The 17,232-nt window shown below is 37.0% G+C and overlaps 1 protein-coding gene across 2 annotated transcripts in view; it reads left to right on the forward strand.

Moving 5' to 3' along the window:
- Window positions 1-16,688, forward strand: part of cmya5 (cardiomyopathy associated 5) — a 20,053-nt gene extending 3,365 nt beyond the window's left edge. For both annotated transcript variants that reach the window (XM_067407880.1, XM_067407879.1), the window contains 12 exons: window positions 465-4,038; window positions 4,653-4,748; window positions 7,786-8,019; window positions 8,229-8,251; window positions 8,547-8,668; window positions 8,747-8,881; window positions 10,277-10,423; window positions 10,689-10,836; window positions 12,910-13,043; window positions 13,307-13,421; window positions 13,673-13,849; window positions 15,052-16,688. In XM_067407880.1, coding sequence (XP_067263981.1) covers window positions 465-4,038; window positions 4,653-4,748; window positions 7,786-8,019; window positions 8,229-8,251; window positions 8,547-8,668; window positions 8,747-8,881; window positions 10,277-10,423; window positions 10,689-10,836; window positions 12,910-13,043; window positions 13,307-13,421; window positions 13,673-13,849; window positions 15,052-15,304 — 5,158 coding nt within the window. In that variant the 3' untranslated portion in view covers window positions 15,305-16,688. The remainder of the gene's footprint in view (window positions 1-464; window positions 4,039-4,652; window positions 4,749-7,785; window positions 8,020-8,228; window positions 8,252-8,546; window positions 8,669-8,746; window positions 8,882-10,276; window positions 10,424-10,688; window positions 10,837-12,909; window positions 13,044-13,306; window positions 13,422-13,672; window positions 13,850-15,051) is intronic.
- Window positions 16,689-17,232: the final 544 nt, after the last annotated feature.

The following is a 17,232-nucleotide window of genomic DNA, read 5'->3' on the forward strand; positions in this document are numbered from 1 at the left end:
CTATGTTGTATTCTGAGTAAAATATTGAAATTTGAAACTTCCACATCATTGCATTCTGTTTTTATTCACAATTTGAACAGTGTCCCAACTTTTTTGGAATCGTATATATACGGTTTGTATATATATATATATATATATATATATATATATATATATATATATATATATATATATATATACTATGCAAACATTTAAGTATCCACAAAAAAGTTCACAAATGCATTTTTTTTATATTTAAAAATATTTTTTAAATATTTTATGTTCAGTTTTTGATATGTTGATATATCCACTATCAAGTCTGTGATAGTGCAGATATTGTAACACCTTCTACTAATCGTTTTTAACTTAAGGTTTCAACTTTAAACATCATTAACCAAGATGTTTTAACTTATGATATAGACTGCTGTATTCTAGACTGCATTGCTTTGTTGAACCATACCTGTTTCTAAACTCTTTTTGTTTAGTTTAAAGGAAGTTGTGCAGGATCAATCAGTAAAGCCTAAACTCCAGTGTCTGATGGTGGACCCATCCTTCTCTATGGTGACGGTACAGAGCGAGGACAGTGGGATAGTATGGGAGACTGCTTCCAGTAGATGCTCAACTCCATGGGCTTCAGAAGGAAGCTCGCCATCTGAACAATACAGCATGGAAGGTTCTGGAACACAGGGGAATATTGTGATCATAATGGATGAAGACAGAATAAAGAGGAAAAAAACGACCAGCAGAGGAAAGCTAGGTGACAGGTTTAAAAAGCCTAGCTCCAGACTGCCAAAAAGTCGGATAGGTGAGGAAAGACCTGCAATGATTGAGGTGTCAGTGCCAAATATCAGGTCTGAAAGCAATGAGGATGTTACGTCTGCTGGAAGCAAGGATCAAGATCTTTTTAGTTTAATATCAGAGGGTTTTGAAATACTCAATATTGTTGTACCAACAAAGCTTGCTACAGTAGATGAGGAAGATAGTACTGAACTGGTGGAGAATTTGGCCTACTTGGATGATACCCCAAAGATAAAATCCAAACATAAACATGAACCTGTAGCTACAAACAGGTGTCCTGTGAACATAGATGTTGAAGAAATTAAGCAAAATGAAAGCTTGAAGAATTCTTTCCAGATCTCTGCTGACAAACAGCACAAAAAGGATGAAACTCATATGGACTACCTTGAAAAATTCACACTGTTAGATGAACAGGCACCTAGTGATGGCACTACACTGATGGAAAAACTTGAACCAGAAGTGACTGTTCAACCAGAAGAACCTCAAGTGACTCAGAAAGAACCAAAAGCAGATGAAGCAATTGATGAGGATTCCTTTGTAATTATCAATGATGTTGAAATTGCAGGTGAACATCTTGATGAAGTGTTTTATGGAAATAAATTGAATGCAGAGCCTGTGGTTCCCCAAGAGCATGGTGGGAGAACAGCAAAAGTGAGCACTAAAACTCTTAAAGAGAGTGGATCAGTCTTATTTGGAAGTCAGGAATGTATCCTCACACCTGTATATCTCCCTACCGGACCACCAAAGATCATAGATCTTGTTCTTCTTGAGGAACCACGAGCAATGTCTTTCCATTACTCAGACCTTTACGAGGATGCGATTGGAGACCGGAAGAAAGAAGACGACTTTTCGGATACGGAGAGTGTCGCTTCTGAAAGGTCCTTCAAAAGGCGATACTCTGATTCTGATGATGCAGATGGATATCTGGAGAAGTTCATATTGAAGGATGAAATACCATTGGTTGCTAATGTACCTGAGGCCAAAGAGAAGGAAGATGGGGGGAAATTAGCATGGTCACAAAGTAAATTTGAACTCACTGGATGTTTAGAAAGAGCACAAGCTAAAGATGATGAAGTAACTGTCGATCAATCATGTGTGCAAGATAAAAATGAAGGTGAAGCACAGTGTGAGTCCACAGGGTGTTGTTCAGAGGGACACTGTGCTCCAAAAATTCAACCAGAGGTGGAAATGATCATTAGAGGAATTGTCACATCAGACGACTTGGTTGCAAAGCATAGTAGGGAAAATGAAAAGCAATGTGATGTCACTGATACACGACCTCAAGTGGATCAAATCCTTGAGCCACAAAGCATAACCAACAATAAAGAAGATCACAGTGGACAAGAACAAATAAGCCTGACTGCTCAAGTGACAAGGGTTTTAGCGCATGAAGATGTTATTAAAACTAAAGAAGAATTTGAAATTCTGTCTGTAACAAAGAGCTCTGAGAAAATTCAGACTGATGTACCACATGCTGTTGAAAACATTGGTGCTTCTGGGGCCAGTGTGGATAAACGTCATGAAGTAGCTGATGTCATTGCTGACATCCAGGAAACAAGTACTATTACTAAAAATGGCAAAGGAGAGAATAATAAAACCAAGACACAAGGCAAAATTTTAGAGCAAAATATTACCCCAGGGATTGATAAAGGCATTGCTGAAATATTAAAAAGAGAAGAACCAGAAATAATTGCTCAGAAGTTTGCCAGTCTCAAAGAACCCCTGTTAGATAAAACAGAACCTCCAAAAACTGATGAACCTTCAAAAGTAGAGAAAGAAGTCAAGCCTTTAGAAGAGACTGAAACAATTACAATGGATTCTACTGAAGTTGAACGTTCTGCAAAATCTTTAGAAAATGAGTCTCAAGTCCATGAAAATGGAGAAACACTTGCTGTGGTTGAGAATAAAGTGAGTGAAGGATTAATTCCCAATAAGGAGAAACAAGAGCAAGTAATTGACAAGATTGGTGCAGCACAAGAGGTTGAAGCCCATATCGGTACAACAGAAGTGTTAACAGAAATCGAAATGAAGCCAGAGTCTGAAATCACTTCAGTTCAGAGCTCATCAGAACAGTCACATACAACTGAAACAGATACAGTGAACATTGAGCTTCAGGCTAAACCTGAGATTACAAGTGAGGAGAAAATGTATCCAGAAGCAACACTCAAGAAAGCCAAAGAGAGCACAGGTGCAGATAGGCCAACAAATAAGGCACCAGTGCTTAAACAAAGGCTGGAAGAGCAAAATGAACATGTTGACATACCATTGATTGAACCTGTGGTTACAGAAAAACATGGAAAAGTTGAGGAAATCAAGGTGGATGTTACAGAGGAAGTAAATGAAAAGGTAGACACCACAAATGAGCCTGTTCAGGATGAGATACCTTCTCAGAAAAGAATGACAACAGAGACAAATCAAATAATTGATTCAAGGCAAGAATATAGCTTATTGTTAGCTAATGACATGGAGGCATTTGCTCGAGAAAGCACAGAAAAGATAAGAGTAACCGAAGACGTAAAGGACTTATCAAAATTAAGACTGTCACCTGTTGTACCAACAGAAGAATATAGGGAAATAAATGACATGACCATATTAACCAGAGAGATCCCAGTGAAAGATTCATGCATTAGTAGGACAGATATTGAGAATAAGATGTTACCTCTATCGTCAACAGAAACATTAGTGGAAGGAAAGAAAACACACGTGAATGATGTACAGATTGAACATATAACAGATCTACCAGAGCCCATTTTGCCTCCTCCTCCTCCAGTTGATGAAGACGAACCCTCAGCAATGACAGTTTCACCTTTAGAGCCAGAGGATAGTGAAAACAATTATGATGTTATACATGGAGGAGGAAGCCTAAGTAGGAATAAAGGTGTTTTCTCACAATTGCGAAGTTTTACCCCTCAAGAGGACCTGTCAGCCTTGAGCTGCGACCCAGATGTGCAGCAGGAAATTGCAGAGGAACTTGATTATGAGATGGTGACCGAACAAGAGGCAAGAGAGTCTGAACAAGCTATAGCTGAGGATGGGCACTGTGAACAAGTTCGACTGTCAGATCAAACTCTGGAAAAAGGCTTTGAATTTGTTGAGGATTTGGATAGTGCACAAATGGCGGAATACAAACATCAAGAGGAACTTGAAATTCAACCAATGGATGCATTCTGCCTTGTTTGTCGTTGCCCAGTACTGCTGAGTGAGGCTGAGCATCAAAACCATGAGATGGCCTCTTTGGATGAGGCCTATGACAGTATTAAGGTAAGATAAGTTCCCTGTACTATGAAAGAGTGCTAAGACATGATTTCCTGACATCAGCTTGACATCTGATCTTTCTCAGCTGGCCTATTTGGAGAGCTTACATTATGAAGTCACTGATTGCTCAAATGTTTAATACAGAAGGACTCTTCCAGTGTCTAATATTTCCAAATGATAAAAACACATAATCGGCTGTAAAACCAACTTGTATTTGTTGACTTTACAAGAATATTGAGTGTAAATCAGGTAGAGACAGTGAGAGATTGTTTACTTTATTGGCCTTTGACGGCATTCATAGCAGATGAGTCAGAACCAACTGACTCATAGCAAGAGCTGAAATGTCCCTCTCTGGAAGTAGACAGCTGTTTCCATGATTCATCTGTAGTTTATTCCAAAGGACTGCACCAATGTGATTTGACATTTGCAAGTATGTAAAATCCAAAGGAGATAATAAATTTATATTTGCAAGTATGGAAGAAATATAAGTTTGTGTTCAATCATTCAATATAGATGTTAAATATTTTGTGTAATTTACATTGTGTTCTGCACCTCCAAATATTTCATGTTGTCTGTCTGATGTAATTTTCCATGTGATGTTTTTTTTTTTTTTTTTTTAGAATCAGCTGAGTGAACTGATATCAGTTTTACAAGGAAAATCTGAGAATATTGAAGACTTTGTATCTGAGATTGAACTGGCATACAACACAGTGGAGGTATTTATATTATTATGCATTCATTTACATATTTGGGTGTGTCATTTTTGGGTGAACTAACACTTAAAGGGTGGGTTAAGGAGTAAGGGAAGGGTCAATGGTGTAATTATAGATGTCATTACAGAAATTAATTACAGATGTAATATGCAGGTACAGTTTTTCAATATAAGTACTATGTAAAACATGTATACAGTATGTACACAATAAGTGCATTGTATCAAATTATTTATTTAAACGTTAGTATATAGTAGTTTAAAACACTTAATATAAAGTGGGACTAAGAACTCAGCATGACACAGGGAGCGCATTAAAAATGATTTGGCTGCACGAGAACCATATCTTGCAAAAACAAAACAGAGATGATAAATCTTGTTAAGCAGTTATTATATTTTGTTCCATTCCAGTAGCTATACAAATAATATATACAGTAATATACAAAATGTGTGTGTGTGTATATATTTTCTCCCATCTCCCGACTGCATCTCTGGAGCTCAGCCACAGTGATCTTTGGGTTCTTCTTTACCTCTCTCACCAAGGCTCTTCTCCCCCGATAGCTCAGTTTGGCCGGACGGACAGCTCTAGTAAGGGTTCTGGTCATCCCAAACGTCTTCCATTTAAGGATTATGGAGGCCACTGTGCTCTTAGGAACCTTAAGTGCAGCAGAATTTTTTTTGTAACCATGGCCAGATCTGTGCCTTGCCACAATTCTGTCTCTGAGCTCTTCAGGCAGTTCCTTTGACCTCATGATTCTCATTTGCTCTGACATGCACTGTGAGCTGTAAGGTGTTATATAGACAGGTGTGTGGCTTTCCTAATCAAGTCCAATCAGTATAATCAAACACAGCTGGACTCAAATGAAGGTGTAGAACCATCTCAAGGATGATCAGAAAAAATGGACAGGACCTGAGTTAAATATATGAGTTTCACAGCAAAGGGTCTGAATACTTAGGACCATGTGATATTTCTGTTTTTCTTTTTTAATAAATCTGCAAAAATGTCAACAATTCTGTGTTTTTATGTCTATATGGGGTGCTGTGTGTACATTTAATGAGGAAAAAAATTAACTTAAATGATTTTAGCAAATGGCTGCAATATAACAAAGAGTGAAAAATTTAAGGGGGTCTGAATACTTTCCGTACCCATTGTATATATATATATATATATATATATATATATATATATATATATATATATATATATATATATATATATATATATATATATATATATATGTGTGTGTGTGTGTGTGTGTGTGTGTGTGTGTGTGTTTACAAATATTTGGTTGTACCACCTGACAAAAAACAAAAAATAAAATTATAATAATAATAATGTACACACTTTGAAATGTTATTTAACAAAAGCAGCTTGTTTAAACACATTGTTCCTGACTGAAAAATGTGCATTATAGATTTGAAAGCTTTTTTTGAAGCTTTCACCCATTTAAGGGTGCGTTCACACTTGTCATGTTTGGTTCGATTAAAACGAACCCTGGTGCGATTGCTCGGATAGTGCGGTTCATTTGAACATATGTGAACGCTGCCATCCGAACCCTGGTGCGCACCAAACAAGCGGGCCGAGACCGCTGAAAAGATGGGTCTCGGTCCGCTTCCAAACGAACTCTGGTGCGGTTCGAGTGATATATGAACGCAACACGGACCAAAGACATGTAACCGAACCAAAAACAGGAAGACGAGACCCTAAAAAGGACAGAATCCTCACGCATGTCGGTTTTTCTTGTCATAGTCGCGAGTTTGCCCATCACAGGCATCAGACGCGCGTCTCCATGCAGCAGATAATTTGTGTGTGTGACGGATGGATTCCCGCCGCTGTTTTTACTACTTTTTTTACTAGCTCTTCACGAGTTCCCAGCTGGCCAAAATACCATCACATGCAGGCTACGCACCGCTACGCACACACAACGAGCGCATTTACCTCAGCAAACAGAATTGTTTTGGATGTTCGGTAAGTTCCGTCTCAAAATAGGCAATACGTCATAAAATCCGACCAATCACGTTGTGAATGTATCCCTATGCCTTAAGGTTCGGTATCTTTTGGTTCGGTGATAAAATTGCCAATGTGAACGCTAACCGGACCAGGACTAAATGTTTTTTTTTTCTTCTTTGGTCCGGACCAAATGAACCAAATGAACCAAACGAACCGAACTACAAGTGTGAACGCACCCTAACGCTGCATTCACACGGGGCGTCAGCGTCAACGCTTGACGGAGGGCGTGTCTGAAGCTTGTGATTACCGTTATAGTGATTACAGCCAATCACATTACTTTCCAGTGTTGCACGAACGCAGTTGGCTGCGACTGCTCTAGGGTATTTGCATAGGGCGATCTGATTGGATGACGCCTGCGTTGGCGCTTGAAAAGTTGAGAAATCTTCAACTTCTGCCGCTTGCAACGTGAGTGAAGCAACGCGACGGAACCAACAATTCAGTTCAGCAACGCATGACGTCACCCATTCAAAGTAAACGAGAAGCGTTAACGCCGGCGCCCCGTGTGAATGCAGCCTTAGAAGCAACCAAAGACATATCTAGACACCAAAATATCATAGAGATTTGAGGGTTGAATCTTTTAACTTTGACCAGCAAGCAACCACCCTGAAGACCCTAGTAAATACAGCATAATGTGTAAACATATAGCATAACTCATATTATATATATATATATATATATATATATATATATATATATATATATATATATATATATATATATATAATTATTGAAGAACATACATTCTGGAAAGTTCTGGAATCATTTAAATGCACCTATATTGACCCTCCCAGTTTCCCAGTTAATAAAAATTGTACACATCAGGTCAAAATGGTTGAGACTGCCCTAGAAAATGTGTAGCAATGTCCTGGCAGCCTCCCACAACATCTTAGCATCGAGGTGAATTTTGCACTCCCAAAGTCTGGAGTGAGAGTTTTGTAGTGCTTACGTTAGTGCACTGTCAGCTTGGGGATGCTATTAAAGCGAGAAAGGTTACTGAGAACTTATGTGTAGCTTTATTGTGCTGTTCCCATAGGAGAACTTTAATGATTGTGAGAGGATCATAAAGGAGCACAATGAGGAGGTGGTGAAGCTGGTGATGGATCAGTATAATGAGATGTCTCAGGCCATGGAGGAGGAGAAAAAGGCCAAGCTGGAACAGCTGTACGACCAGATAGTGTCGTTCCAGGAGAATATCGACAAGGCCAAGGAGACTATGGAGATGACAGCTAAGGAGGAGGAAGAGACAGACCCACTCAAGTTTCTTTCTGTGAGGCTTTCCTCATTTGTGTGTTAGTTACTTAACTCGCTTAAAGTAGGTCACACATTAAGATTAGCATTAATGTATTGATTTTGTCCAAGGCCATAGTTGCTTTGGAAGCATTTTTAAAGTGCTTAGCTAAGATTTGTTAAGAGAGATGAACTGTATCTAGAACGGATATTTTAGTCTAATCAAACCATTTTTTCACCCCTTTTCAGTCCACTAAAGATAACAATATGAGGTAACTGAATGGCCTGAGTTTATGTTGTGTCAGTGGCTTGCTAACATCTAATGCTAATTACAATACTTCAGAAATGATCTGCATATTAAATTATTCCAAACACAAGCTTGTTTTAATTGCCTTGTTGAGTTTGGTGTGTTAAAAACAATGTTTAAATCAAGTGTTTGTAGCCTTTAAATGAATAGAAATCAATTCATTTACCGCATGGGGTTTTTACACACTATGAAAATATTGTGATAAGATGGATTTTCTTTCTATCTCCTTCCAGTGACCATTCTATTCATTTTTCACATAGGTTGAATACAGCTTTGGAATCCACCATGTCACTTGAACTTGGTCCACGAGGGCTGCTGGTTTTTGAGGATTATGCCAAGGGCAAATCAGGCAATGAGAGGAAAACCAGACAAGCCATTCCAGGTGCGCCTTAGTCAAGATTTCCATTGTGAATAAATATCCCTCACATTTTGCTGACTTGTATTATCACTCATTTTGTAGTACCTCAAAAACCACATCTTCAGCCTCAAGAGGCCAATTCTGCAACCAGCACTTCCGTCACTGTGTATTGGAGAGTCAATGAGGATGACATTATTGACTGTTTCCAAGTCTACTGCATGGAAGAGCCACAAGGAGGTTAGACTAGGGGGGAGAGCAGGGTTTTAACATCCATACTGAAAACAAAAAATACATTACTGTTCAAAAGTTTGGGATTGGTAAGTCTCTAATGTTCATCAAGGTTGCACTTTTCACACTAAAATACATTAAAACAGGAATATTGTTAAACATTATTACAATTTAAAATATCAGTATTTTATTGTAATATATTTTAAAATTATATTTTTTCCTTTGATGGCAAAGTTGAATTTTCAGCAGCCATTTCAGGATTCTATGATGAATAGAAAAGAACAGTATTATCTGAAATAAAAAATAATTACCAACATAAATGTTATTACTGTCACTCATAATCAATTTAATGCATTCATGCTGAATGAAAGTATTCATGTCTTTAAAAATATATCGCATATATACACTGCCCTCCAAAAGTTTGGAAACACCCCTGGCAAAGTGTCGTTTTGGACGATATCAGCATAAATCTGTAACATTTTTTGGTGCAAATACATTAATGTAACTTAACATTATCATTGAAGACCAGCAATAATAATTTTCATTTTGATTACATAATAATGGCAATATATACATATCAAAGTCAGACATGCCCCTTTGCCAGCTGTGATGCCTGGTTACTGGTTTAAACTTTGCCCAGGTTTGTAAAAGATTTTTGGGTCAGCACACCTTAATAGCTTCAACAATTGATTGCCAATTAAGTTTAGAATACAATGAACCAATTGGAACCCAGTTTAGGTCAGATAGCTGCTAATGGTGGATATTTTGATGAATCGAAAATGTAAGTTTTTTCTATGTATGAACTGTTTATGTAATAAAATGTGTTTTCGTAGTTTGTGTTGTCCCTTATCAGTGCAAAAATTTGTCCAAAACCCACTTTTCTAGGGCGTTTCCAAACTTTTGGAGGGCAGTGTATATATATATATATATATATATATATATATATATATATATCTATATATATATATATATATATATATATATATATATATATATATATATATCACATATACGCTTAATCACTGTTTTTACTTTGTTTTTAAAAATATATTATCAGTATAAAACATCCTTGCAATTGTGGGTTAAATGCTTAAACGGTTAAGATCATTTACTCACCCTCATGTCACCAAACCTGCATTACTTACTTTCTTCTGTGAAACATAAAAGAAGATATTTGTTTTGGACCACACTTTTATTGACTTTTATTGACTTTTATTATATGGATAAAATCAGATAAAACATTTTTCAAAATGTATATATATTTTAAGCATAAACTATCCCTTTAATATTCACACAAAAACATAAAATAAAAACACTTATTAGTACTGTATGCAAAAAGTATGTCAGTGGGATGCTCAGACACGTGCTTCAGTTAAAGTGTGTTAAATGTAATTGAATCTGCAGCTATCTCAGAGGAGTACAGGGTGACTGTGAAGGAGAGCTACTGTAATCTAGAAGAGCTGGAACCTGATAAGTGTTATAAGGTGTGGGTGATGGCGGTGAACTACACAGGCTGCAGCATGCCGAGTGAGAGACTGCCCTTCAGAACCGGTTAGTTACTCACTGTGTAAATCCCCTCTGACTCGCATGATGTTTGAGAGAGCAAGAGATCATGCTGTATGTCATAATATATCAATATATAATGAGATGACCATGTGGAGCCTCTTTACGAGATCAATGACATCCAATGTGAATTCCAAAGTGAATGTGTTTTCAATCCAGATTAAATATGGAGTGTTCACATTTAGCAAAACAAACTCAGGATTAGCTGTTAGTCAGTATCTGAAAGTAACTCAACTCACCTTGTTCCCTCTAGCCCCTTCTGTCCCGGTGATCCAGACAGAAAAGTGCACAGTGCTGTGGGACACAGCCACGCTGCGTTGGAGCGCCGTTCAGCCCAGCGCTGTTGACAGCTTCACACTGGAGTATTGCCGCCAGTATGCATGTGAGAGAGAGGGACTCAGGTAGGCCCTCTGTACAAGCAGAAAAACAGCACCAGGGGTCAAGAGAAAAGAACCGCGAGTTTCAACCAACCGCAGAACCATACGTCACAGCAGGCTGAGGACAACAGTACCATGCCAGCAGTCTCACGCCGGTGTTGGGGGTGGAGCTTATAGCGTCATTAAGGGGCGGTGTAGTGGTTGGGTGGGGTTCACATTCGTTAAGGTTGAGCTTGTAGTTCTATTGAAGGGCAGGGTTAGTGGTTGTGGTGGGATAGGCGATCGTCAGTACCCATCCTAACTTCAGGTCTGATGCTGTTGGACTGGTGCTGTTGTCTTCAGACTGCTGACGTGAGGTTCTGCGGTTAGATATACAATATCTCGTTTCAACACACTACTAATGCAGTTTAACAAAGCCTCGTCCCCTTTTTTGTGTATGCTTTGGGTGGGAATTATTTAAATGCGGGATATTGTGATGTGTACATTTCTGGATGAAAACTGAAGACTACAATTGAGACGTCTCAAGGAATTCAATCCAATGATCCAATCAATTTTTTTTTATTATTATTATTCGAGCAGCCATCACTATGGAAGCCCGTTTCCGCCACTAAAAAAAAAAAAACTCCATAAAAAAAAAGCCACTAAAAAAAAAAAAGATGAATTGCGACTTTTTATCTCAGAATTCTGACTTTTTAACTCGCAATTGCGACTTTATATCTCACAATTGCGAGTTATAAAGTCAGAATTCTGAGATATAAAGTCGCAATTGCGAGTTATAAAGTCAGAATTCTGAGATATAAAGTCGCAATTGCAAGTTATAAAGTCAGAATTCTGAGATATAAAGTCAGAATTGCGAGATATAAAGTCGCAATTGCGAGTTATAAAGTCAGAATTCTGAGATATAAAGTCGCAATTGCGAGTTATAAAGTCAGAATTCTGAGATATAAAGTCACAATTGCGAGTTATAAAGTCAGAATTCTGAGATATAAAGTCGCAATTGCGAGTTATAAAGTCAGAATTCTGAGATATAAAGTCGCAATTGCGAGTTATAAATTTAGAATTGCGAGATATAAAGTCGCAATTGCGAGTTAAAAAGTCAGAATTCTGAGATAAAAAGTCGCAATTGCGAGTTATAAAGTCAGAATTCTGAGATATAAAGTCGCAATTGCGAGTTAAAAAGTCAGAATTCTGAGATATAAAGTCGCAATTGCGAGTTATAAAGTCAGAATTCTGAGATATAAAGTCAGAATTCTGAGATATAAAGTCGCAATTGCGAGTTATAAAGTCAGAATTCTGAGATATAAAGTCGCAATTGCGTGATATAAAGTCAGAATTGCGAGATATACAGTCACAATTGCGAGTTATAAAGTCAGAATTCTGAGATATAAAGTCAGAATTGCGAGATATAAAGTCGCAATTGCGAGTTATAAAGTCAGAATTCTGAGATATAAAGTCACAATTGCGAATTATAAAGTCAGAATTCTGAGATATAAAGTCACAATTGCGAGTTATAAAGTCAGAATTCTGAGATATAAAGTCACAATTGCGAGTTATAAAGTCAGAATTCTGAGATATAAAGTCGCAATTGCGAGTTATAAAGTCAGAATTCTGAGATATAAAGTCGCAATTGCGAGTTATAAATTTAGAATTGCGAGATATAAAGTCGCAATTGCGAGTTAAAAAGTCAGAATTCTGAGATATAAAGTCACAATTGCGAGTTAAAAAGTCAGAATTCTGAGATATAAAGTCGCAATTGCGAGTTATAAATTCAGAATTGCGAGTTATAAAGTCAGAATTCTGAGATAAAAAGTTGCAATTCATCTTTTTTTTTAATTTTTTTTTTTTTTTTTTTTTGTGGCGGAAACGGGCTTCCATATCTCTCAGATACTGTCACATTAGGAAAGAAAAATTGGTTGCAATTTCCAGTTTATTCTAACTTTATAGGTGAAATGTATATATGTATATAAAAATGTAAGAGCATGTACACTGAATCCATTGAACACTCAGATGAGGTTTCCCATGATTCCTCAAGGGTGCACATCAGAGCACTCCAGAGGGTAAAATTACACTTATTAAAATAAGTCTTTCCACACACAGATCCTTATCAGGGATAAAAGGTTATGAGCAGAGGGTCCTCCTTCAGCCCAATGAAAATTACCTCTTCTACATCAAATCAGTGAATGCCGCAGGGGCCAGTGAGCAGAGCGAGGCGGCCCTTATCTCCACCAGAGGTCAGAGTCATCGCTATTACATCATCAGTCCGACACATGTACCTGTTGTTCGGCGAGTTTTCATGGGCGAAATCCAGTCATTGCAATAGGAATTCATGCAAATTTTGTGCTCTTTGAAAGATTTACTGACACAAATTTCGTAGTTGGTCTCATGGATTCACCGTGCTTATTAACAGAAAGCTGCTTGGTTTGGTTTTAAAATGATAAATGCTCATTTTGTTTGTGGTGTTTTTGGTGACTATTGAATGTTGTTATTTGTTAAGGTACAAGGTTCCACTTCCTCAGAGAAACAGCCAACTCAGTGCTGGAGGTTTCAGAGGACAGGAACTCAGTAGAATACACACGTGAAATCTACAATAAAATGTCCTCAATCATAGAGTAAGTACCTCAGTGCAAAAGTTTCACCATTACAAATCTATCACTGTAGATACATAGTTTTTATGCAGAAAAAAAAACAACAAATTATTGTCAAATCGCACAACATATGCTGTTAATTTTTTGTTTTCAGATTTGTGATGCACCACATACTAAATTCCACAAATGTCTTGAGTTGTAGCAAATGCATTTATTTTTTACATTTTTATTTATTTATTTATTTATTTATTTATTTATTTTGTACTTGTTCCCAGATGTCCAGCTGTTATGGGTGAGCTTTTGCCTTCTCTTGGATATTACTACTGGGAGACAGAGGTGTCTAAGTGCAAAGCCTACCGCATCGGTGTTGCATATCAATCTGTCTCACTAACCAGCACACTGGGGGAAAACAGTGCCTCCTGGTGTCTGCACTGTGTACCTACATCTATAAGGTATACCATTCATGTGATGTAGTTGCATATATTTGTTCATGTGTTTCATTATTCCAAAGCGGATATCTTTTAGACACAAAGGTCATGGAATATTTTCTGACCAGTAACATTTAAAAGTCTTTCCAGCAGAAAAAGAGTATTTTTTTATCTGCTCTTTTCAGTTTAAATAAACAAGCTGGTAGGACATTTGGAGCTGCATTCCAAACTATGGAAACACTGAGTAATTAAGGCTTTTTGGCAATCAGGGTGGTAAATTAACTGGAGCCTTCAAAAAGAATCAAAACGCCCCTTTGGTATAAATCTCAAAAAACATGTTCTCTCATTAAATCTGTTCTCTCATTAAAAAAAGTTCTCTCAGTCTTCGGTAAAATCTTAAAAAAAAAAAAAAAAAAGATACTGTGAATATTGTCTATGATGTTAGAGTTTGCAAATCAGCAACTAGGGTCCTGTCAAATCCCAGCCAACAGAGAGATCAATTTTATGAATGTATCTGCACAAAAAGTGGGCACAAAGATTATATTATAGATGCTTTTCAATAAACCAAGTGTTTTAAATCAGAATTTGGTTTTATTGAGAACACAGAGTCTTGGGTTGTGATCGTAATCGCTTTTAAAGGTAAAATAAGTCATTTTTCCCAAAGGTTTACACTTACAAAAGTGACGTACATCTGAGATAAAGAATTCAGCCGAATCAGTGCCCTAGAAAAAAGCTCTTTTATTCTATGTAACTGGTGAGATCACATGACCAGTTGAATATCAGTACCAGTGTCCCTATTATCAGACACTTCTGGTTCTGGAATAAATGGGTGACAAAAAAGAAAAAGGGAATGGTATTTCTAATGGTATAAAAATTGTATTTCTAAGATTTTTAAAATGTTTTTAAAAAAGTCTCTCAAATTAAGGCTGCATTTATTTGATCGAAAATACAGTAAACATTGTAATATTGTAAACTGTTGAGTAACTGTTTTCTATTGAAATATTTTATTCCTGTGATGGTAAAGCTGAATTTTAGGCATCATTACTCCAGTCTTCAGTGTCACATGATCCTTCAGAAATCATTCTAATATGCTGATGCTCAAGAATTTTTTTTTTATTATTATTATTATCATCAATGTTGAAAACACAATTTTTTTTTTCTTTGATAAATAGAAAGTTCACTATTTGATATATTTAATGTGTTGTATTAACCTCTTTTTCCTCCAGCTGCAGATTTGAACTACTTCATGACCACGTGGAGTCTGACATCTTTGTTATGGACATACCTGCGCGGGTCGGCACTCTGCTGGACTACAGCCAGGGTCGGCTCTTCTTCTTCGATGCTCAGAATGGGCAGCTCTTGGGCACTTTTCAGCACACCTTCACTCAGCCCTGCTACCCTGTGTTTGTCCTAGAGCAGCCGGGGAATCTAGAGCTGAAAATGACCAATGAGGTGCCAGAGTTTGTTAAGCACTGCTAGTTTACATGACACAAGTCTCATTGCTCTGGACGTGCTTGTGCGACAGTATATGAATCAAGTGAATCTTTCTTAATAGGAAATTAAACCATATTGTGCTGTCACATGTTAAGTTGCTCAGTTTTATGAAATGGTGTGACTGAAGAGATTGTGAGAAACATTAAAGGGTTAGTTCACCCAAAAATGAAAATTCTCTCATTATTTACTCACCCTCATGTTGTTCCGCACCAGTAAGACCTCCGTTCATCTTTGGGACACAAATTAAGATGTTTTTGATGAAATCTGAGAGGTATATGAGAGAATGGCGGCTCAGTATTGGCTGACGCTGTTCACGTGAGCAGCACGACACATGCGTGTGATGGTGACGCAGTAGCCGGCCAATACTGAGCTGGTGTTCTGATGTAGAACCTGGAAGCGCTGAACCTAAACAGCATACAAGAATGACAGAAGAGAAGGTATTGTTGAATAAAGTTGTTATTTTTGTTTTGCACCAAAGTATTTTAGTCGCTTTATAAAATTAAGGTTAAACCACTGCACTCATGTGGACTATTTTAACGGTGTCTTTAGTACCTTTCTGGACCTTGACAGTGGTGGTTAAATTGCTGTCTATGGTGGAGCTCTCGGATTTCATCAAAAATATCTTAATTTGTGTTCCAAAGATAAACGAAGGTCTTACTGGTTTGGAACAACATGAGGGTGAGTAATTAATGAGAATTTTCATTTTTGGGTGAACTAACCCTTTAAGTTTTGTGAAAGGAAAGAATGTTTTTGAAGCTGTGCTTTTAAATCCCTCCAGAAACTAGTTTTGTGGAGCTGTTGCGTTGTTTTTGTATATATGAAAGAGAAAGTGCATGCGACCAGTTTGTTGCTAATACAGTATATGATGCACCCTGGATCACATGATGTGCAGACATTTATATTCAGTGTCAGTGTATTTATTTTGGAAGCTACAGGCTTTCAAGTTGTTTGAATAAAACAGATTTCGCCAAAACTAATAACAGACTTTCATAGCTGAATTCTCCCTCAGTGGAGACGTGTTTTTGAGATGATGATGATGATGATATACATATAGTTATGTTGTTTAGTCTATTTACATGATTCTGTAGGAAAAGATTATTTCACTCCATTTTCCATTTAAAATTGTTGCTGGATCTCACTTAATCACAAACTAACCAAAGGCAAATGTGCAGTAAAGTAAATAAACTGATTTTAATTTTCACTTACAATGGATCATTGCAGTATTATGGGATTTTTTTTTTTTTTTCTTTCATTTTCTGTTCCGAAAGCCACACATGACAGCTACATGACATGATGGCCACATACTGTGGGGATTGCACTTATGTTGTTTGGCATCCATTTTGTAAAAGTATTCTTTAAAATTTTTCAATTTCAGTGCTCTGTTGTTATATATAAAATATTGTTCAAAAGTTTGGGGTCTGTACATTTTTGTTGAAAGTGCAAAATTCTGTACATTTATGAAAGGTCTCTTATTTTGCATTTATTTGATAAAAAAAAAAAAAACAGCAAAACTCATAATATTGAAAAGATTATGACAACTTAAAATAACCATTTTCTATTTTAATAGATTAAAATATGGGAAGGCCAGCAAAATAAATGGGAAAAATCTCCTGTCCTTTCCATTTTGTTGAGGGAATGTGAATATTTGGGGAGTGGTGAGTTGTAATAGCTTCCATGTGACATCCAAACAGCAGCCCTACAGCTGTCTCTCTATTACTGCCACATTTAAATGATGAATGAATGGAAAGTTGTGCAAAATGTTAGTATTGTTCATTCAAAGAGCATAAATAGGCTCTTAAGTTACATCAGGATGTACTTTCCACAATACAAATAAAAAAACAAATGTTGTGGGTTTTACATTTGGTGTAAACAACTAAATGTAACGGCATCAGATAAACACGTTAACATGTCTA

The sequence above is a fragment of the Chanodichthys erythropterus genome, chromosome 13 (genome assembly GCF_024489055.1).
Source record: "Chanodichthys erythropterus isolate Z2021 chromosome 13, ASM2448905v1, whole genome shotgun sequence".
In the NCBI taxonomy this organism is placed as follows: domain Eukaryota; kingdom Metazoa; phylum Chordata; class Actinopteri; order Cypriniformes; family Xenocyprididae; genus Chanodichthys; species Chanodichthys erythropterus.